Below are 20,686 nucleotides of genomic sequence, written 5' to 3' on the forward strand. Positions count from 1 at the left end.
CCTCCTCGCCATCCGATCTGTGGCTCAATGCTCCCAGCCATGCAGGCTGGAGCAATTGAGCACAGATAACACTGATTAATGCCATATTATGGCATAGCATTGATCAGTGTATGCAATCCAAGGATTGCGTGTTATAGTCCCCTATGGGGACTAAAATAGTGTCAATTAACTCCTTCCTTAATAAAAGTTTAAATCACCCACCTTTTCCCATTGAAAAAAAAATCTATGTAAACAAAAATAAACATAAACATTTGTGGTATCGCCGCATACGTAAATGTCCGAACTATAAAAACATAATGCTAATTAAACCGCAGTGTCAATGGCTTACACGTAAAAAAAAATTCCAAAGTCCAAAATTGCATATTTTTGGTCACTTTGCATACCCTAACATTTTTTTATAAAAAGTGCCATAAAAAAAAAAAAAAAAAAAATGGTACCAATAAAAACATCAGACCACGGCACCAAAAATTATCCCTCATATAGCCCCAAAATGTAAAAGTTATAGGGGTCAGGAGAGGACAATTTTAAACATTTTAATTTTCGTACAAAAAGTTATAATTTTTTAAAACAAGTAAAACAAAATAAAACCTATATAAGTTGGGTATCACATCTAAGGTGTCAGTTTTACAAATAGTGTCTGTAGGTGGAAAATTGAAAAAGTTATGATTTTTAGAAGGAGAGAAGGAAAAAACTAAAGTGCAAAAATGAAAAATGGCTCTGTCCTCAAGGGGTTAAAGGGGTTAACTAGGAATAGAAACACAGAGCTAATTTGTTTTAAAAAAACAGCGCCACACCTGTCCTCAGGTTGTGTGTGGTATTACAACTTGTGGTATTACAATACTTCAATGAAACTGAGCTTCGATACCACACACAATCTGAGGACAGGTGTGGTGCTGTTTTCCGCTCCGTTTTTCTATACCTGAATGACCCCTTTACCTAAAAGTCAAATAGCTGCAATGTTTAGAAAACAATAAACATTTTCATTGTTTATTCTCAGCTCTCATATTCTGCATTTCTATCCTCACTGGCACAGCAGGGGTTAGTGCCCCTTCATATAAAAAAAAAAACAACAACACTGTTTTAAGCGTACCTCCAATATTGTGGCAGCAGTTCACACAGTCATTTTTATAAAATTACAGTGATCCCTCAACTTACAATTACCTCAACATACAATAGTTTCAACATACAATGGTCTTTTCTGGACCATTGTAAGTTGAAACCAGACTCAACATACAATGTACAGACATTCCAGATCTGTGAAACATGTCATGGCTGGAAGAACCGACCAATCAGAATGGGCATTTCACTAGTAAAACCCCTGTATTACTGAAGTGCATGCACTGACTGGTGTCTGATAGCGCCCCCTACAGTACAGGGAGGTATTGTACTGTACTCTTTACCTGTGCCAGGGTTAGCTGCTCCTTTGGACACCAGGTGACACCATTTTTTAAGGACATTGCGTGTACTGTACAGGACCCTGAAGAAGCTCCTGTCCTCTACATAGACTAGTGTTTCCCAAGCAGGGTGCCCCCAGCTGTTGCAAAACTACAACTCCCAGATTGCCCGGACAGCCAAGGCACCCTGCTTGGGAAACACTGACATAGACAGTGATTTACAGCTCCCAGCAGATGTTTCTTACTTTTATATGTAAGGATTTTCTTTATCTGTATTAGTTATCTACTTATTTTTCTTTAATTCTCACTTTTTCCAATTTTTGATGACATTTTGGTGCCTTTAGAACCAATTACCGTATTTATCGGGGTATACCACACACCGGCCTATAACACGCACCCTCATTTTACCAAGGATATTTGGGTAAAAAAAGTTTTTTTCCCAAATATCCATGGTAAAATGAGGGTGCGTGTGTGCGCGTGTATACCCCGAAACACCCCCAGGAAAGGCAGGGGAAGAGAGGTCGCCGCTTCTCTCCCCCTGCCTTTCCTGGGGTCTAGAGCCCTGCTGCCGGTCCTTCTCTCCCCCTGGCTATCGGCGCCGCTGCCCGTTCTCTCCCCCTGACTATCGGTGCCGGCTCCCCATTGCCGGTGCCGATAGCCAGGGGGAGAGAAGCGGCGCCGGCAATGGGGCAGCGGCGCCGACAGCCAGGGGGAGAGAAGGGGCAGCGGCACCCATTGCCGGCGCCGCTGCCCCGTTGCCTCCCCCCATCCCCGGTTGCACAATTACCTGTTGCTGGGGTCGGGTCCGCGCTGCTTCAGGCCTCCGGTGTGCGTCCCCTGCGTCGTTGCTATGCACTGCACGGCGCGGCGCACTGACGTCATATGCCGCGCCGTGCAGCGCATAGCAACGACGCAGGGGACGCACGCCGGAGGCCTGAAGCAGCGCGGACCCCGGCAACAGGTAATTATGCCACCGGGGATGGGGGGAGGCAACGGGGCAGCGGCGCCGGCAATGGGTGCCGCTGCCCCTTCTCTCCCCCTGGCTGTTGGCGCCGCTTCTCTCCCCCTGGCTATCGGCGCCGGCAATGGGGCGCCGGCACCGATACTCAGGGGGACAGAACGTGCAGCGGCGCCGATAGCCAGGGGGAGAGAAGGGCCAGCAGCATGGCTCTAGACCCCAGGAAAGGCAGGGGGAGAGAAGCGGGCAGCGACGGCCTCTCTCCCCCTGCCTTTCCTGGGGGTGTATCGGCGTATAACACGCACATAGATTTTAGGCTAAAAATTTTTGCCTAAAAAGTGCGTGTTATACGCCGATAAATACGGTACCAGGTTTCCATAGAGTTATGGTCTCAACATACAATGGTCGTCCTGGAACCAATTAATATTGTAACTTGAGGGACCACTGTACTCCCTGTAAGTAATTAGGTCTGTCTTACATTAGGACTCAGGAGAAGCACAGGTTTCGTAAGGTGTTTCAGAATACCATCAGGGACCATATTCTGGAACTGTTTTTGTGTTTTCCACATGTCATTTTAAGTACATTTGCAAATGTTCAGATTTTATGTAGAGCACTTACAAGAGGCAGAAGTAATAAAGTGATTTAACAAAGTGATTGAATGTAATTAGATTATTCCGCAATCACAAATCGCCGTTGTTAATGATGCCTGAACCATTTCTGCAGATTCTTAATTAATGGTAATTGCGATCCAAGGAGCTGGTTAAGTAAACAGTAAAAACTTGAAAATCAAAGTGTGGGCATCAAAAGTAGAATTTACTGGGGAAGTCAAGGAAAAACACCAATCAAGTCGTAAGAGTCATGTGATGCAGAAAGAGGTGTCTGCTGTATGTTAAATGGGAGTAATAAATGTTCGGGTGCATCTCTATAAATCTTAGAGTAGAGTTTCTCTGGAGTACTTGGAATTGGAAATGCCCAGGGAAAAGGAATACTCACTAACAACTTACAATAACCGCTGATCACAAGGGTTTAGAGTACAGCAATAGAAGTTTGAAAAAAAATCATATTATTGGGGACATAGGTAGTTTCCAAATTAGCCTAATCCTTAAAGGGGTACTCCGGTGGAAAACAATTTTTCTTTTAAATCAACTGGCACCAGATTTGTAAATTACTTCTATTTAAAAATCTTAATCCTTCCAGTTCTTATCAGCTGCTCTATGCTCTAGAGGAAGTTCTTTTATTTTTGAATTTATTTTCAGTCTGACCACAGTGCTCTCTGCTGACACCTCTGTCTGTGTTAGGAACTGTCCAGAGCAGGAGCAAATCTCCATAGCAAACTTCCCCTACTCTTGACAGTTCCTGATATGGACTGTGGTGATAGAGAGCACTGTGGTCAGACTGAAAAGAAATTCAAAAAGAAAAGAACTTCCTTTGGAGCATACAGTAGCTGATAAGTACTGGAAGGATTAAAATAGTATTTTAAATAGAAGTAATTGACAAATCTGTTTAACTTTCTGGCACCAGTTAAAAAAAAAAAAACAGTTTTCCACCAGAGTACCACTTTAAGTGTATAGGGGCTACCCAAAAATGAAAAGTTATCACTTATACACAGAATAACTGGCTAATTGGTGGGGGTCTGACTAATGGGGACCCCTCCTGATTTCAGGAATGAAGGTCCGATGTCCCCAGAGTAAATGGAGTGGCCGCACACATGCTTGGCCGCTGCTCCATGCAGTCATTATAGGATTTCCAAACATCATCAAGCACTGTGCTTGGAAGTCCCAAAGACAGTGAAGTGTGCAATGGTTGAGCATACACACTTCAGCTCTCATTCCCTCAGGGTACTGGGGACCTCCATTCCTATGATCAAAGTGTCCCAGAGGTTGGACCCCCATTGATCAACTAGTTATCACCTATCTTGTGGCTAAGTTTTCCTTCTCTAGGAGCAATGTTAATGGAGGCTCTATCAATTACAGTAATACTGTAGTGTAAGCCATCTTAAGCAGTCACTGGCTCGGGGAAATCCAACAAGTGAAGCTTTACTAGAACTGCATGTTCCCTTGTTAACTTGTGTTGATTACTTTGCCAAGCACCTTTAAAATAAGTTTGCCATTTTAAACCCATGAAAGCCACAATGTCCACTCCTCTGTCACCTAGGACCCTATGACATGAGACCTAGGAGCTTTATCAATTGTACAATACACTGCTCTCGCAGTAGGACACCAGCAGATTAATGATGTTGACTTAATAAGTGGTAAGAGAAGAAAATATTATGAACATTAATGGTCTTTCCACATGATTGACCATTAACATCTGATTGGTAGGATGCTGACACTTGGCACTCCTGCCGAACAGCTGTTCTGTACAACCATGGTGCCACCACTATACAATGCAATCCTGTAGACCTTGACACTCTGCTGATCAGCTATTGATTATCTGTTCTTTTTTTTTAACATGGAAAACCCCTTGGAAATCATGGAGTTCTATGGTAATCTTAATTCAGTTCATCGAAAGCACATGGGTTACAGGAATAGAAACTGGAGGACATCTGGCATAAATCGATGGATGGTCAACTCCACAGTTCAAGACACCTTTTTATGAAACACCATTACAAATGTATCAATCTTCTGACACTGAGACTAAAAGGGGCAATTACACATACTACGCCTACATAATACCAGCCTTACAGAGATGTGATCTCCTTGTTTACCAGGGAGGGGCTGAGGTATTTTACAAGAATCAGTCAATATCCCCTATGTACCCATGACTCACATGCTCCACCAGTGACCTTGCCAGACTTGAAACTGAGACGTTATGATGCATTGCGGCACGCGTGCCAATGTTGTCCGCAAATGGAAAACTGGCTCATTAATTCCCAGTAATGCTTTGGTGTGGGATACATCCGTTTAATCACATCACATAGGGAAACAATAACTCTGACCTGAGTTAACACCGATTTGGAGCAACTCCAAGGCAAGGATGCACTTGACCCTGAGAAAATGAGATCTACTTAAATGCTACTCGGCCCGCACAGTATTGGGTCATGACCAGACCGAGTTCTAAATCCTCACTTTCTTCAAAGAATCTAAAAAAGACCTTGAAATCCATGTACAAGATAAGACATCTAAACATCTCAGCACATAAGCCAATAAGACTATCAGTAGAAAAGCTTCATGTTTCATTGCTACAGTTGTACCATGTCTACTAAATCCTTTACCAAACTACAGGAAAGTGCTGCAGATGGGATACATAAGGATCATCTTGTCGGTTATTAAAAATGATGAAATATTCATGACTCATCCAAAATACAAGAGAAATAAGTAGTACATGTAATCCCGAGGTTTATGAGTGGGAGCAATCTGATAACAGGGAAGGGACAGGAGAATAGGAATCATATGGCTTTCTGGGAGCCACTTGTCTGTGCTACTCCTTCAGGAAACAGTGCCCCTCTCTTCCATTGGTTTAGTCTGGTATTACTGCTCAGTCTTATTTAAGTAAAAGGAGTTAAGCTCATTGACAAAGGTAACAGAGAAAATATACTTGTTTACTCCACTGTATATATGCACACATACAGGCTTCAGAAGAGAAACTGAGCAAAACCTTTTAATTTAATCATAGTGGATTTTTTGTTTTGTTTTCTTCAACACCATAAAATGCCCAATGCAATAATAATAAAAATGTATAGCCTTTAAAGATCAATGGTCTATCTTAAGGGCCAGTACTGATTAGATGTTGTGCCTTGTACTGCCGATCTGTCCCATTTACGTGAGAAGAATATGCACATGCAGTGGGGGGGAACATTTATAGGCGATATCTAAGTGCCGTTACCAGAGTAACATTTTAAAAGGGGTATTCCGGCTTTATACATCATATAAGATGTATGATCACAGGGGTCCTGCCGCTGGGGACCCCCCGCGATCTCGGTGCAGCCCCTGGAATTCTGTGCTGAGTTCTGCCTCCAAGACGGAGATGTGACATCACAGCCACGCCCTCTAGTGACATCACACCACGCCCATCCATTCATGTCTATAGATGAATGGAGTGGCGTGGTGCGGAGGCAGCACCCAGACCAGAATGCCGGGGGCTGCACTGAGTTCGCAGGGGTCCCCTGCAATCATACATCTTAGGAGATAAGATGTATAAAGCTGGAATACCCCTTTAAATCAGGTGTAAGAAAGGTGAGAGTTGTCGATATCCACTCACCTATTTGTGTTGAACAGCAGGCACAACACTGTATTGCATGTGTAGGAGCAATGAAAAGGCTTCAAAAAGTTCCCATTGCTGCCCAACTGTAAAATTTGTAATCTAAGATGGCGGTAGTAGTAATGGAGGCATCTGGTGGGGGAACCCTGAAGCGCTTATCCCCAAACAAAAGTACTGCTGACATGGTGTCTTGGGATGGGTTCTTCGCCTCCCGTCGATGGGATAAAACCATGTTCCCATCGACGAGGGTAGAAGAAACCATCCCGAGGCGCCATGTCAGCAGTATTTTTGTTTGGGGATAAGCGCTTCAGGGCTCATCCATCAGATGCCTCCATTTAGGTGAGCAGGACTAAGCAACAATAAAAAGTACAGCCACACATATAGTCAAGCCAATAAACCTCCATAAACCATGTGTAGAAAAGAGGTTACCCATTTATTTTAATCACAGGGGTCGTGGGGTGTGTACCCCGGCTGATCATACACTTCCCGAAGATGGTCCATCAATATTTAATTCTTGGAGAAACTCAGCTTTGGTTTAAAGCTATTGTACTGACTTATAGGGAACTGCAGAATAAGCCATTTCCTAATATATTGTGAATATTGAAATAGCAATTTAATAATAAAGAGTTCCCTTTAAGAACTCTCACAATCCTGGGGGTTATTACGGGAACACTTCCACTATGAAGAGTACAAGTCTGATGAGAACATTACAATGGGCAGTAATGTTATATAATCAATAAAAGGGTCTGCAGAGTTAGAGCGACATTTTCAGCAATAGATTAGATTCATGTCACCATTATATACCCACAAATATGTGGAAACGTGGAACACATTCCCTCTGTCCAAGCATCTGCCAACATGTCCTGCACCCTTGGGGATATGAGAATAGATTTCCAGGAACTGTACGCGAGCGAGGAACAAGAGATGACTGCAGCTCATTTGTGTATGGATCACCAACAAGACAGTTCTGTAATGCACTTAGTGATTCCCCACGTAATAAGACCCATCATTTGCTACTGTATATAGTATTACTGGGGTGATACAAGTACACAGATAATGTGCCAGACACAAGCAGCTATCTCTGGAGGTAATGGAACATATTAACCAGTGGAAATCTTGGGCTGAAGCCTGCATGTTTTCCGACAAAACAAGCCCTCCAGATGATGTGGAAATATGCAGGAAAAAAAACTCAAGAATTCATTTTCTTAGAAAACAAGTTAAGAACTGACAGTTCTGGAAGGAAAGATTAGAAAAACAGAAGTGGTGCAACAATAATAGGGTAAGATACATATAGGACCTTGATCGACCAAACTGTGGCCAATTTGTTCTGCAGGAGGCAGCCAACAGCTGATGTGTATAGGCAGTGCCAGCATCACTGCGGCAGCTCTCGCGATGGAAGAAGACACATGTCCGATACCAGTCAAAAGCCTAGCCAGGCAGCCATTAAAGACAATACAGTCTTGCCTGAGACATACCAAAATGGGCACAGGGGTCTTGGGCAGCATTAATAAAAGCCCCAGATAGCAAGTACCTACGGGAAACTGCACAATTTAACACTTTATTTAGGAGCTTTTACTCCTCCTCCAATATGGTGTTTGCCTTCAGCAGCCAAATGGAAGCGTTGACCTCTAACAGTCACCTTGAGGCATTAGTCTCTATTCCTGAGAGGTTATTATCACCAATTCCTTTTGGATTTATTTCTGAGGTACATTCTGAGGTAGACTGGGACAATGATAGGGTTACTCGCTCCACATCCAGAGGTCACAGAATTCGCTCAGCTAGGCTTCAGGTCCTTTAGATCCCAGACATGCAATCGACCCTGCACTCCTCTATGTTACCCTTAAGAATATAATTTCAGATCGCGGATGTCGTCAGCCCCCTACTACTTATGCTTACCAAACTGGAACAGGAGCGAGCGTTGCCCCCCCCCCCCAGCACCCAAAAGCCATATTAGCCTCCAAGTTAACCCTACTCAATGCATCTAGCAGAAAATGTCTTTCATGAAGGTCTTATGTTATTTAGTTTGAATATAATGTAATAAACAGATTATTTAGCATTATGAAAGAACATATTCATTACTTCCTTTTTGTTAAATTTTTCTGGATAAACACAAAAAAACTGAAAAGTTTCTTTTTTCCCATGGTTTTCTTTTTCCCCAGGTCTTCCCATTTCTACTCCTATCCCTAGCTATGGCAGAGAGGACTGCTGAGCTCACGGGCTTTCATTTATGACCCTTGGCTGGTTACAATGCCCCAAGGTTCCCACTAGAGATGAGTGAACTTACAGTAAATCCGATTCGTCACGAACTTCTCGGCTCGGCAGTTGATGTCTTATCCTGCGTAAATTAGTTCAGCCTTCAGGTGCTCCAGTGGGCTGGAAAAGGTGGATACAGTCCTAGGAAAGAGTCTCCTAGGACTGTAGCCACCTTTTCCAGCCCACAGGAGCACCTGAAAGCTGAACTCATTTATGCAGGAAAAGCCATCAACTGCCGAGCCGAGAAGTTCGTGACGAATCGAATTTACTGTAAGTTCGCTCATCTCTAGTTCCCACCTGACCCTGAAGGCCAGAACTCAACAGCTTGCTTTGAATAGGCTCCCATGGAACTGGAAATTATTAGATATTTATATGGTATTTGTTAGGATGATCCCGTACAGTCCCTTTTGAATCTACCAGCCCCTGACACAGGGAAGATCACGTGTCTCTTTATTAACTCTAGAACTCCCTCTCACAAAGCCTCAGTTAACCCCATAAGAGAGTGGATTCTAGGTACTATGAGGGAAGCTGGTATTGATACCAATATTTTTCAACCTCATTCTCAGACAGGTGCAGCTTAAAGGGGTACTCCGGTGGAAAACTTTTTTTTTCTTTTCTTTAAATCAACTGGTGTCAGAAAGTTGAACAGATTTGTAAATTACTTTTAATAAAAAAAAATCTTAATCCTTCCAGTACTTATTAGCTGCTGAATACTGCAGAGGAAATTATTTTCTTTTTGGAACACAGTGCTCTCTGCTGACATCACGAGCACAGTGCTCTCTGCTGACATCTCTGTCCATTTTAGGAACTGTCCAGAGCAGCATATGTTTGCTATGGGGATTTTCTCCTACTCTGGACAGTTCTCAAAATGGACAGAGGTGTCACCAGAGAGCACTGTGCTCATGATTCAGCAGAGAGCTCTGTGTCCCAAAAAGAAAATAATTTCCTCTGTAGTATTCAGCAGCTAATAACTACTGGAAGGATTGAGATTTTTTAATAGAAGTCATTCACAAATCTGTTTAACTCTCTGGCACCAGTTGATTATAAAAAGAAAAATAAGTTTTATACCGGAGTACCCCTTTAATTCAAAGCCGCTTCGCCTTCTCACCAAATTAACTAGATGAGTGCTTCCAAGCTAGGGCGCCTCCAGCTGTTGCAAAACTACAACTCCCAGCATGCCTGGACAGCCTTCGGCTGTCCAGGCATGCTGTGAGTTGTAGTTTTGCAACAGCTGGAGGCGCCCTGGTTGGGAAACACTGCACTAGATGGTCAACTGAAAATTTATAAAAGACACTACTGGCACCTTTCCAAAACTGAACTACTTGAGATCATGAGCGCTACCATCAGGTGTGTGCTACGCTACCCATCAGCTGTTGATAGCGCCCACCCCATCAACCCTCCATATATTGTTCTATTGGTAGTCGTATGAACTATATCTTGTTTTTCTTTGTTCTAGGACAATCAAAGAACACTAAACAAGGACAGCCTACAATTACAAGAAGTAGAGGCCATTGCTGGATGATACCGTATACACTAAGTTGACTAAACCTTTAATCACTGCTGGATCTTTACATAAAGTGCTTCTACTTTTTGCCTCCGTCGCAACCATTTTTGTTTCATACTTCTCAGAGTTCATGATACTGTTTCCAACCTGTTCCTTACTTACAATGTTATGCACCAACTCAACAGCTCCCTATTGCCGAAGAGCACGGAGTGGCGTGAGCAAGGCCTCCTGCGTGAGGTCGAAACGCGCCACTTTGTGATGACCTGCTATCCTGCACCGGTTTTTATTCTATAAAGCATCCACTTTCTATATGGGCTTTGTGCCGGACAATCTTCTTCTGCCTCTTACTTACAATGTTGTGTTAGGAGTTGTGCACAACAATTTTTTCTTTGTAGGACTAAAAGCATTGACCACGCCTTTAAGTCCCACAAAATCAAAAATAAACTATTTTTATGTTCATAATGTGCTGAACATTCTAACTTTCAGACTATGCTCTGCATATTGAAATACAGTGGGGATCAAAAGTTTCGGCACCCCAGGTAAAAATTTGTATTAATGTGCATAAAGAAGCCAAGGAAAGATGGAAAAATCTCCAAAAGGCATCAAATTACAGATAAGACATTCTTATAATATGTCAACAAAAGTTAGATTTTATTTCCATCATTTACACTTTCAAAATAACAGAAAACAAAAAAATGACGTCTGCAAAAGTTTGGGCACCCTGCAGAGTTAATATCTTGTACTGCCCCCTTTGGCAAGTATTACAGCTTGTGAACGCTTTTTGTAGCCAGCCAAAAGTCTTTCAATTCTTGTTTGAGGTATATTTGCCCATTCTTCCTTACAAAAGTCTTCCAGTTCTTTGAGATTTCTGGGCTGTCTGTCATGCACTGCTCTTTTAAGGTCTATCCATAGATTTTCAATTATGTTGAGGTCAGGAGATTGTGAAGGCCATGGCAAAACCTTCAGTTTTCACCTCTTGATGTAATCCCCTGTGGATTTCAAGGTGTGTTTAGGATCATTATCCATTTGTAGAAGCCATCCTCTCTTTAACTTTAACTGAAATTGACACCTGAAAATGTTTTGCTATCTTCTTATAGCCTTCTCCAGCTTTGTGAGCGTCAACTATTTTCACTTTCAGATTTCTAGACAACTGCTTAGAAGAACCCATGGTGCTGATTGTTGGGGCAAGGTCAGATGAGTCTGGGCATTTAAAACCTTTGAGATTGACATCACCTGGTCTTCCCAGATGATGATTGAGAACAATCCATGACACTAGCAGGTCTCAGCTTTGCAAATTCTGCTATGCTATGCTATTAATTCTGCAGGGTGCCCAAACTTTTGCAGGCGCCCTTTTTTTGTTTTCTGTTATTTTGAAAGTGTAAATGATGGAAATAAAATCTAACTTTTGTTGACATATTATAAGAATGTCTAATCTTTAATTTGATGCCTTTTGGAGATTTTTCCATCTTTCCCTGGCTTCTTTATGCACATTAATAAAAATTTTTACCTGGGGTGCCCAAACTTTTGATCCCCACTGTATATGGGTCCAACAGGGACACACTGTGGTACACATTGGCATCCTATTCTTCTGGATTGCCAACGTTAATCTAAAAATCTGTGTGGTTTATACTGGTAAATTTTATCCAGAGAACAAAAGAAAACAAAAAAAAATACGTATAATACGTATAACATTTTATGTTCTTGTGCCCTTTCCACTTTGATGCACAACCTCCACATTACTGTTGTGTGGTGCACCGCCGCGGTGAAGGGCGGGACCACGAGTGTTGCGGTGAGAGTGGTGGGATCAAATGTTATTAACCCCGGGGGTCGGATGGTATTAACCCCTATGTGTTCGTGACGCCAGTGTGGTGTTCAGGTACCGGAACCACAAGCCTGGATTCTCCGTTATCCCAAGGGCTATAAGTGAATAAAGAGTCCACAACCAGTTATGGGTAAACTGAGGCTTTACTGAATAGAAGACAGGTGTAATTATCTTCACAGTTATGGACAGAATTCCCAGGGAGGTGACCAGGACCTTGCAGCTTGCTGGACCAATACTTGTAAAAAACTTGACTTTGACTTGTAATTAGACTTGACTCGACAATGTGCAGGACTTGACTACTTGTAGTGACAGCAGACATAGACTTGTAGACTTACTGGAGAGTTGTAGCTTTGTGGTACTCCAGATGCTGAACACTTGACTCTAAGGCCTCTGGTGCTTGCTGCCGCAGCAAAGACTTTGATGTTACTCTCAGAAGAGTCTGAGGAAAGAGCTTATCTCTAAAGAGACTGAACTGTAATGGCCACCCCTTTATATAGTGGGGGCCTGGACTAAAGCCCATTGGTCAAGTTGTGGGTCATAGGCTAAGCTGGTGCTCTCTGGGAGTACATGTTACAACAAATCATATAACTGCATAACATAACATGTGACAGGATTACTCACCGGTTCTTGAGACCTCCAAAGGTCCTGTATACTCCCTAGACACAAGGATCCTGTCTATGCTCTTAAAGGTACATACACCACATTTAATAAATTAACAGGAGAACAAGGGGAGTACCTGCAGGGGAGCCCCCAGGTCACTGAGGGACTCAACCTGACAGGGCTAACAGGTAGTACAGGAACGTGTACCTGTACTGGGACATCACAGTTGTATCCAAAAACACACCACAGAACTAACCACTGGGTCACTCTGCTGTAATTATCAATGCTGATAAACCCCTTTAGCTTTGCAACTTTTACTTTTTGACCGTAAAAAACAGTGACATGCCCCCCCCCTGCAAGAGTTTCTTCCATGTCAGGCTAAGACAAAGGGACAGGTTGCTTTCTGCCTATCCTTCCATGCTGCTATAAGTCTCAGAGAAATCTACCCTCAACCACAGCCTGCTGACCAACTAAACTAGTATAGGGGTGCACTAGTCAATTTGAGAGGAATCACCAGGCTTAACGCAGGTCACAGTGACCAGAGGAAACCAGGAAGACCCATTTCCGTCCAAACAGCAACATCTGACTCACTAAAACCAACACATTTGCTGAAGTCCTCATAACATAATGCTAAACAACAAACGGGCACAGGCAAAGACAAGTAAGGGTGAATTATGAGAAACACAAACAGGATGGTAAGGGTTACCTCCCTAACACAACGATGTGCTGGCAATGCTGTGAACATAGGATACTTTCCATAATATTCAGTGAAATCGTTAACCATTAATAAAAATATAATGCTACTAAAACAGTCCTAAGTATCTGGCTTTATAACACAAAAACAAAGCCATAGACGTGCACCATTGATCATGTGTAATGTGCGCACCTCATTGTGCGGTGTGTACACTGTGGGAACCAGCATCAGCTGACCATAATGCTGCGTGTATAAATGGGCCATGTTTCCACTTCACAGAGCAACATCCCAGGAAGGCTTCTCCGCAGGCTGCTCCAGACCATGAATATTGCTGGAAATTCTTAGACTATGACTCTTATGCTATTACATGACTACTAGGGTCCTTGTAAACAGTAATACATTCACAGCCTACACATCTCTACATGAAAGGAAGTAACAAGATTAGTGTCACAAGTACAGGAAGGAATGACATACAATGGATTCAGACCCTTTCACTTTTATGCACATTTTCTTATGATTCCCCATTATTCTGCACTTGATACCTCATAATGAAAATGTCAGCATTTCTGAATTGTATACATTTTTGAAATTATTGTATGTATTAAAATTAAAAAATAAAATTTCACATGGACACTCGCATTCCCACTCTTTGCTATGGCACTTGATATTTAGCGCTGGCTCCTCCCATTTCTCTTGATTATGTCAAAGGAGAAATCTGGCAAAAAAAAATGATCCCCTATCCACAGAATAGGGGATAAGTAGCTGATTTCAGGGGGTCTGACCGCGTGGACCCATCGCGATCAAAGAGATGGCACCTGGTGCTCAGCGAGGAGCGAATGCTGCAGGCGGCACACATCATTTATTTATTTAGGAGTGCCAAAAAGAGTTGAGTACAGCACTCGGGCGTCATCCGCTCTCTCATAAAAATGAATGGAGAGTGTGCCAACTACCAGTAGACGGCACGCGCTCCTCACTGAGATAGCCGGGGTCCCATCCCAGAGATCAGCTACTTGTCCCCTATCTTGTGGATAGGGGATAAGTTTACTGTTGCCGGAGTTCTCCATTAAGGGCAGGGTCCCACATAGCGCATCCGCAATGTATTTCATGCTGCTGATGCCCCAATGACTGTCACTAGAGTAAGCTCCCTGCCGTGCCCATGTGTCCTGTGCATCTGCTTGTAGCAGCATTCTGCTGCTACGAGTAGACACACAAGGATCGATGATTCTGTATTAAAATGGGTGCACAGGTCGCTCCCCCTGCTCCCTGAGCTAGGCCGAGAGCAGCCGTGATGTCTGAAAGTAAACTGCGCATGCGTGCGCAGTTTAATACAGACTTGCAAATCGCTGTGTGTCTGCTCGCAACAGCGTATTTCTGCTATATTCTATATAAAGCATTGAAAGCTGCCCCTGCTACACTCAGTGATGCCCTATAACAACATAGAAACTGTACTTTAGCAAATATAAAAAAGATGCAACTTTCTGCAAAATAAATATATATATATATAAAGCCAATGCCATTTTTCTATTTTAACCCACCTGTTCAGGTTCAGTGGATATAAGCTCTTCATGGTTGTCTGATGTGAGATTACTGTGATTGTCTTCATGTCTGGAAAACAAGGGCATTTGATTAGAAATGCAGCTTATCAATGTCTATCTATAATGTAAATGCAGGTCGGTCGAAACACATTGGGGTACATTGTTATTCTATACACAACCAATAGGTGTTGGCTAAACACTTCTATTCAGACTACATCATAAATATTGAGGAACAGTGAAAACCACACCGCCCACATATATAAGGTCAGATAAAGGTGCAATCCATTATAGGGGCCTAACTGATCCCAACCCCCCTTGGGAAGCGCACACAACCCCCCCCCCCTCCCCCCCCCCCCCCCGTTCGGTCAGCATGAAACTGATGATAGGTTCCTTTTAAATAACACAATTTAGGTTATGTTACTTAGATAAGTCAATGGGAAGGTGTAAGCACAATACAAAGTATGATCTGGACTGGTACTGCAGATGGGGGCACTCTCAGGCTGATACTGCAGATGGGGGCACTCTCAGGCTGGTAGTGAAGATGTGGACTCTTTCAGGCTGGTATTGTAGATGGAGGTACTCTCAGCCTGCTGCTGCAGATGGGAACACTCTCAGGCTGGTACTGCAGATGGGGGCACTCTCAGGTTGGTACTGCAGTTGGGGGCACTCTCAGGCTGGTACTGCAGTTGGGGGCACTCTCAGGCTGGTACTGCAGATGGGGGCACTCTCAGGCTGGTACTGCAGTTGGGGGCACTCTCAGGCTGGTACTGCAGTTGGGGGCACTCTCAGGCTGGTACTGCAGTTGGGGGCACTCTCAGGCTGGTACTGCAGATGGGGGCACTCTCAGGCTGGTAGTGCAGATGGGGACACTCTCAGGCTGATATTGTAGATGGGGGCACTCTCAGCCTGCTGCTGCAGATGGGGACACTCTCAGGCTGGTACTGCAGATGGGGACACTCTCAGGCTGGTACTGCAGATGGGGGCACTCTCAGGCTGATACTGCAGATGGGAACACTCTCAGGCTGGTATTGTAGATGGAGGTACTCTCAGCCTGTTGCTGCAGATGGGGACACTCTCAGGCTGGTACTGCAGATGGGGGCACTCTCAGGCTGGTACTGCAGATGGGGGCACTCTCAGGCTGGTACTGAAGTTGGGGGCACTCGCAGGCTGGTACTGCAGATGGGGGCACTTTCAGGCTGGTATTGTAGATGGGGGCACTCTCAGCCTGTTGCTGCAGATGGGGGCACTCTCAGGCTGGTATTGTAGATGGGGGCACTCTCAGCCTGTTGCTGCAGATGGGGACACTCTCAGGCTGGTACTGCAGATGGGGGCACTCTCAGGCCGGTACTGCAGATGGGGGCACTCTCAGGCTGGTACTGCAGATGAGGACACTCTCAGGCTGGTACTGCAGTTGGGGGCACTCTCAGGCTGGTACTGCAGTTGGGGGCACTCTCAGGCTGGTACTGCAGTTGGGGGCACTCTCAGGCTGGTACTGCAGATGGGGGCACTCTCAGGCTGGTACAGCAGATGGGGGCACTCTCAGGCTGGTACTGCAGATGGGGGCACTCTCAGGCTGGTACTGCAGTTGGGGGCACTCTCAGGCTGGTACTGCAGTTGGGTTCACTCAGGCTGGTACTGCAGTTGGGGGCACTCTCAGGCTGGTACTGCAGATGGGGGCACTCTCAGGCTGGTACTGCAGATGGGGACACTCTCAGGCTGGTACTGCAGATGGGGGCACTCTCAGGCTGGTACTGCAGTTGGGGGCACTCTCAGGCTGGTACTGCAGATGAGACTCAGGTGGCTCTCCCTTGCAGGTTGTTCATGGAGGACTCTGACACTATTTTTGGTGCGCCCTGGCACTGTGTATACAGCACTATAGCAGTGTTTGCAGGGGTGTGTTTGCTCTTTTTATGGGAATATTGTCTGTTTAAAAATATCTGCAGTTCTATTACAACAATTCTTGAACTCTGTACAAATATGTATAAAGTGTGTACAAAAGATGGTCACTTACACATAGGCTTTGGAATGTTTCCATACTTATGTAATACTATGTAAGAAAGTTGTGATCAATGCGCCATGGATTTCAATGGACATAAAGCCATTCTGCATGACTGCTGTGTCCAAGGCTACAGATCTATGGTGGGAACAGGGATGTAAGCAGTTGTCTCCATTCACCGTATAGTGGCCATGTCTGCATACTGCTGCTCAGCTCCCATCACTTTACACTGTTTTCCTATTTGTATTTGTTATTCATTCTATGTTGAGCTTAAAATGATATATATTCTTCTCACAAATGAACTGTTACTGATTCCAGGGCCGCTGTGCTTTGTAAACCCTGGACATCGGCCTTACCTAGTATGGATCCTGCTGTGGAATCCAATAGAACACAATGGAATGGCAGGATTAATCCCCTGATAACCTCATCTGCCCTCATTAAAACTCAAGCTGGTTTCTCCCAATATACAAACAAGTTTTATCACTGGCCGCTCCTACGTTTCTAGCCTGGAGAATATCTTTTCTAGTTTTTGTTAACATTCTAAGAAACTTATCATAATTATTATAAAGCTATTAAATGATGGAATGTAAAGCAATAAACAAGTGTGTGCCCAATAACACTACACATAGTACACTACATACTACACATACCATTCAAATAACAAAAGTTTCCATCTGTCGCTGGGTCAGCATGCTACCATCGCATCCTGATATTATGGATCGCGTTGTATAGATTTGAAATTTGGTTCTCAAAATATTGTGGGGCTCCAAAATGGAAGCTGTCGGGACTCTGCAGAGTGTGTATGGGGAGGGCCAGGAGAGATACCTATTCACTGTACATGGGCTCTGCCAAAAGCTATCTCAAGCCTATGGCCAACTTTTGTTTGTGAGGAAGTTATATGTCTACAGGTGCTGTCATTAGGCTGTCAGACAGTGTTTTTTTTTTTTTTAAACTGGGAATAAAGGGGTAATGTTTTTCCTTAAAGGGGTACTCCTACCGTTGTGGCCCCCCGCAATCTCCCGCAGAACCCGGCGTTCTAAACAAAAGCTGGGTTCCGGCGGCAGTGGTCATGATGTCACGCCATGCCCCCTCCATTCATGTCTTAGGAAGGGGGCGTGATGGCTGACATGTCCCCTCCCATAGACATGAATGGAGGGGGCGTGGTGCGAGATCACATGGGGCATGGCCGTGACGTCACGATCACGGCCACCCGCTCCAAGCATTCTGAACAAAATGTTTAGAATGCTGGGGCATGGGAGTCCCCCTTTAATGAGAGTGCACTCTCACTAAAACTAATTTTTGCTGTTGCACTTCTTATGGTAAATAAAAAATCTTTCTAATGTATTTTGTTTAAAAAAAATGAAGTTTTTTAAATCTTATTTTTGTTTTAAAAAGCTGCCACTAGGTGTCTTCCTACTTGTCCAGAGCACATTTCCCCCCTTCTCTTGCACAGACTTTGGACTCCTGCTGGCCTGGCAGAAGTCCAAAATCAGGAAATGCAGTCTGGAATGCTGAGGAGGATGTGTGCAGCCTTAGCCAATCATAGCTCATCTCATACTGAACTGCTCTGGGCTGTGTGTAGCAGAGTGAGGGAGGAAGTTCTCCCCTGTGATGGCTTCAGATGATGTCACACCTGCTGGGGAATACCCCTTCCCAGTCTATGAATCTGATTGAGACTGAGCAGAAAATACAGAGCAATATCATGGTAGAAAACTAAAAAATAATAAAAAATAATAATGATAAAGTTTTATCATGATGGGGGCAGTGAACTGGGAGGATTATAAAGTTTAACAAGATCATGAGAGGTACTCTTTAAGGAGAAGGTCATATACGCCATTGATGCTCCACTGGGAATTCTGGGGAGAAAGCATAAGCAAAGCAGCTCTCATGCTACTTTTTCAGGAGGCTTCCCCTATAAGTCAATATTTCTCTCCAACTAGGTGTCTTGGAAACTGACTGGGAATGTACGCCAAGCCAGAGATCTCTCCAGATGGGAAGAAAAGTAATCTGCAGATAGCTGTTTTGGGCTTATTGCCCCTTGTCAGTACAGAGCAGGTTATGCTGGGTTACTAGTGAGAGGCCTAAAGGTTTGATAGGACTAAAGGGATAATCTACACACACACACACACACATATATATATATAGTAGCAAATAGGCAGCAGCAACTCCATAAAGTGCAAAAAAGTGAATTTTATTCACACAACGTGAGGCGACGTTTCGGTTTGCTCACCAAACCATTTTCAAGGCTTGAAAATGGTTTGGTGAGCAAACCGAAACGTCGCCTCATGTTGTGTGAATAAAATTCACTTTTTTGCACTTTATGGAGTTGCTGCTGCCTATTTGCTACTATTCTATGGATCCCTGAACCTGGGCTCTACGCTGCACCCGTGCACTTTATACTGGGGATGTGCTGCTCTCCTTTTGCTTTTATATATATATATATATATATATATATATATATATATATATATTATACAAAAAAAGAGGATTTGCAGCAGCACACATTGGTCAAAAAATGTCCAGCAGAGGCGAGTGGATAGTTGAGCGTTAGGCTCAGAATTTGTGCTAGGGTCCCATCCTAAATGAGGCCACCTCCCAGTGGTGGATGGGGGACACGTTTTGATCAAAAAGTGCGCTAAGAGCCTCAATTTTTTGACCAATGTGTGCTGCTGCAATCTTCTTTTTTGTATACTCTGTATCTGCCACAGCAGTGTGCACCCGTGTATTAGGCTGTTGTTCTGGCTATCTTTCTTTTTTCTTGTGTGTGTGTATATATATACATATTATATATATATATATATATATATATATATATATATATATATATATATATATATACCCCAACTCTTTTTCTCGGTTATTGCGCCTAAATTTTAGTCGCAACGTCTGTGCGACGATTTACGCGACCAAATTTTAGTCGCACAACCGACACTTTAGAAAACACTCGGAATGTTTTTTTTTCACTCTGAAATGGTTGTGTTTTATGCAAAAACGGGCGTTTTATCGACAAAAAACAAAAAATACTCGGAGTACTTCCAAAATCACTCGAGAAAAAGTGTGAGTTTGGATCACACAATAACTGACAGCCAAGAGGCCGAGTGAAATGCCAAAAATGGAGCGATTTCTAACAAGGGACGGTTTGCCATTGTGTTTTTTGTGAAAGTAACTTGTTTTATAACCTGAAAACATTTTATACAGTTCAACTTTTTGAATAAAATATTGAATGCTTTTGTGATAGTTAATGTTTAATTTTTTTTTCTTTTTTGCAATATTAGGTTTAAATTAATTTAACACCCAAGCTGATAAACAAGGACAATTGTTGTAATGTTTGAAGAATAATAACACATGAATACTTTTGATTCATGGAAACATTTTTAAACAAAGAAGTCTAAACCATTTTGTCTCACACCTAATTGCATTAGCTCGGAGTTTGTGCGACACAATTGACTAGTGCGACACAAAAAAATGTGCGACACAAAAATAACCAACATGTGCGACAGAATAGTAAATAAGCCTGAAAAAAAAGACAAGTGATATTGAAATCACTCCAGAATAAATACTCCATTCTTAGTAAATGAGGGCCAATGTGTGTGTATATGTGTGTGTATATGTGTGTGTGTATGTATGTGTGTGTATATGTGTGTATGTATGTGTGTGTATGTATATATGTATGTGTGTGTATATGTGTGTGTATGTATATATGTATGTGTGTGTATATGTGTGTGTATAT

The 20,686-nt window shown here is 43.3% G+C and overlaps 1 protein-coding gene across 1 annotated transcript in view; it reads right to left on the reverse strand.

Annotated features, from left to right (window-relative positions):
• The window catches only part of CRYBG3 (crystallin beta-gamma domain containing 3), a 204,293-nt gene that overhangs the window by 131,577 nt on the left and 52,030 nt on the right, over positions 1–20,686 (reverse strand). The window contains exon 2 of the mRNA XM_056559317.1: positions 14,961–15,030. Coding sequence (XP_056415292.1) covers positions 14,961–15,030 — 70 coding nt within the window. The remainder of the gene's footprint in view (positions 1–14,960; positions 15,031–20,686) is intronic.

Source organism: Hyla sarda, chromosome 2, assembly GCF_029499605.1.
Source record: "Hyla sarda isolate aHylSar1 chromosome 2, aHylSar1.hap1, whole genome shotgun sequence".
NCBI lineage: Eukaryota > Metazoa > Chordata > Amphibia > Anura > Hylidae > Hyla > Hyla sarda.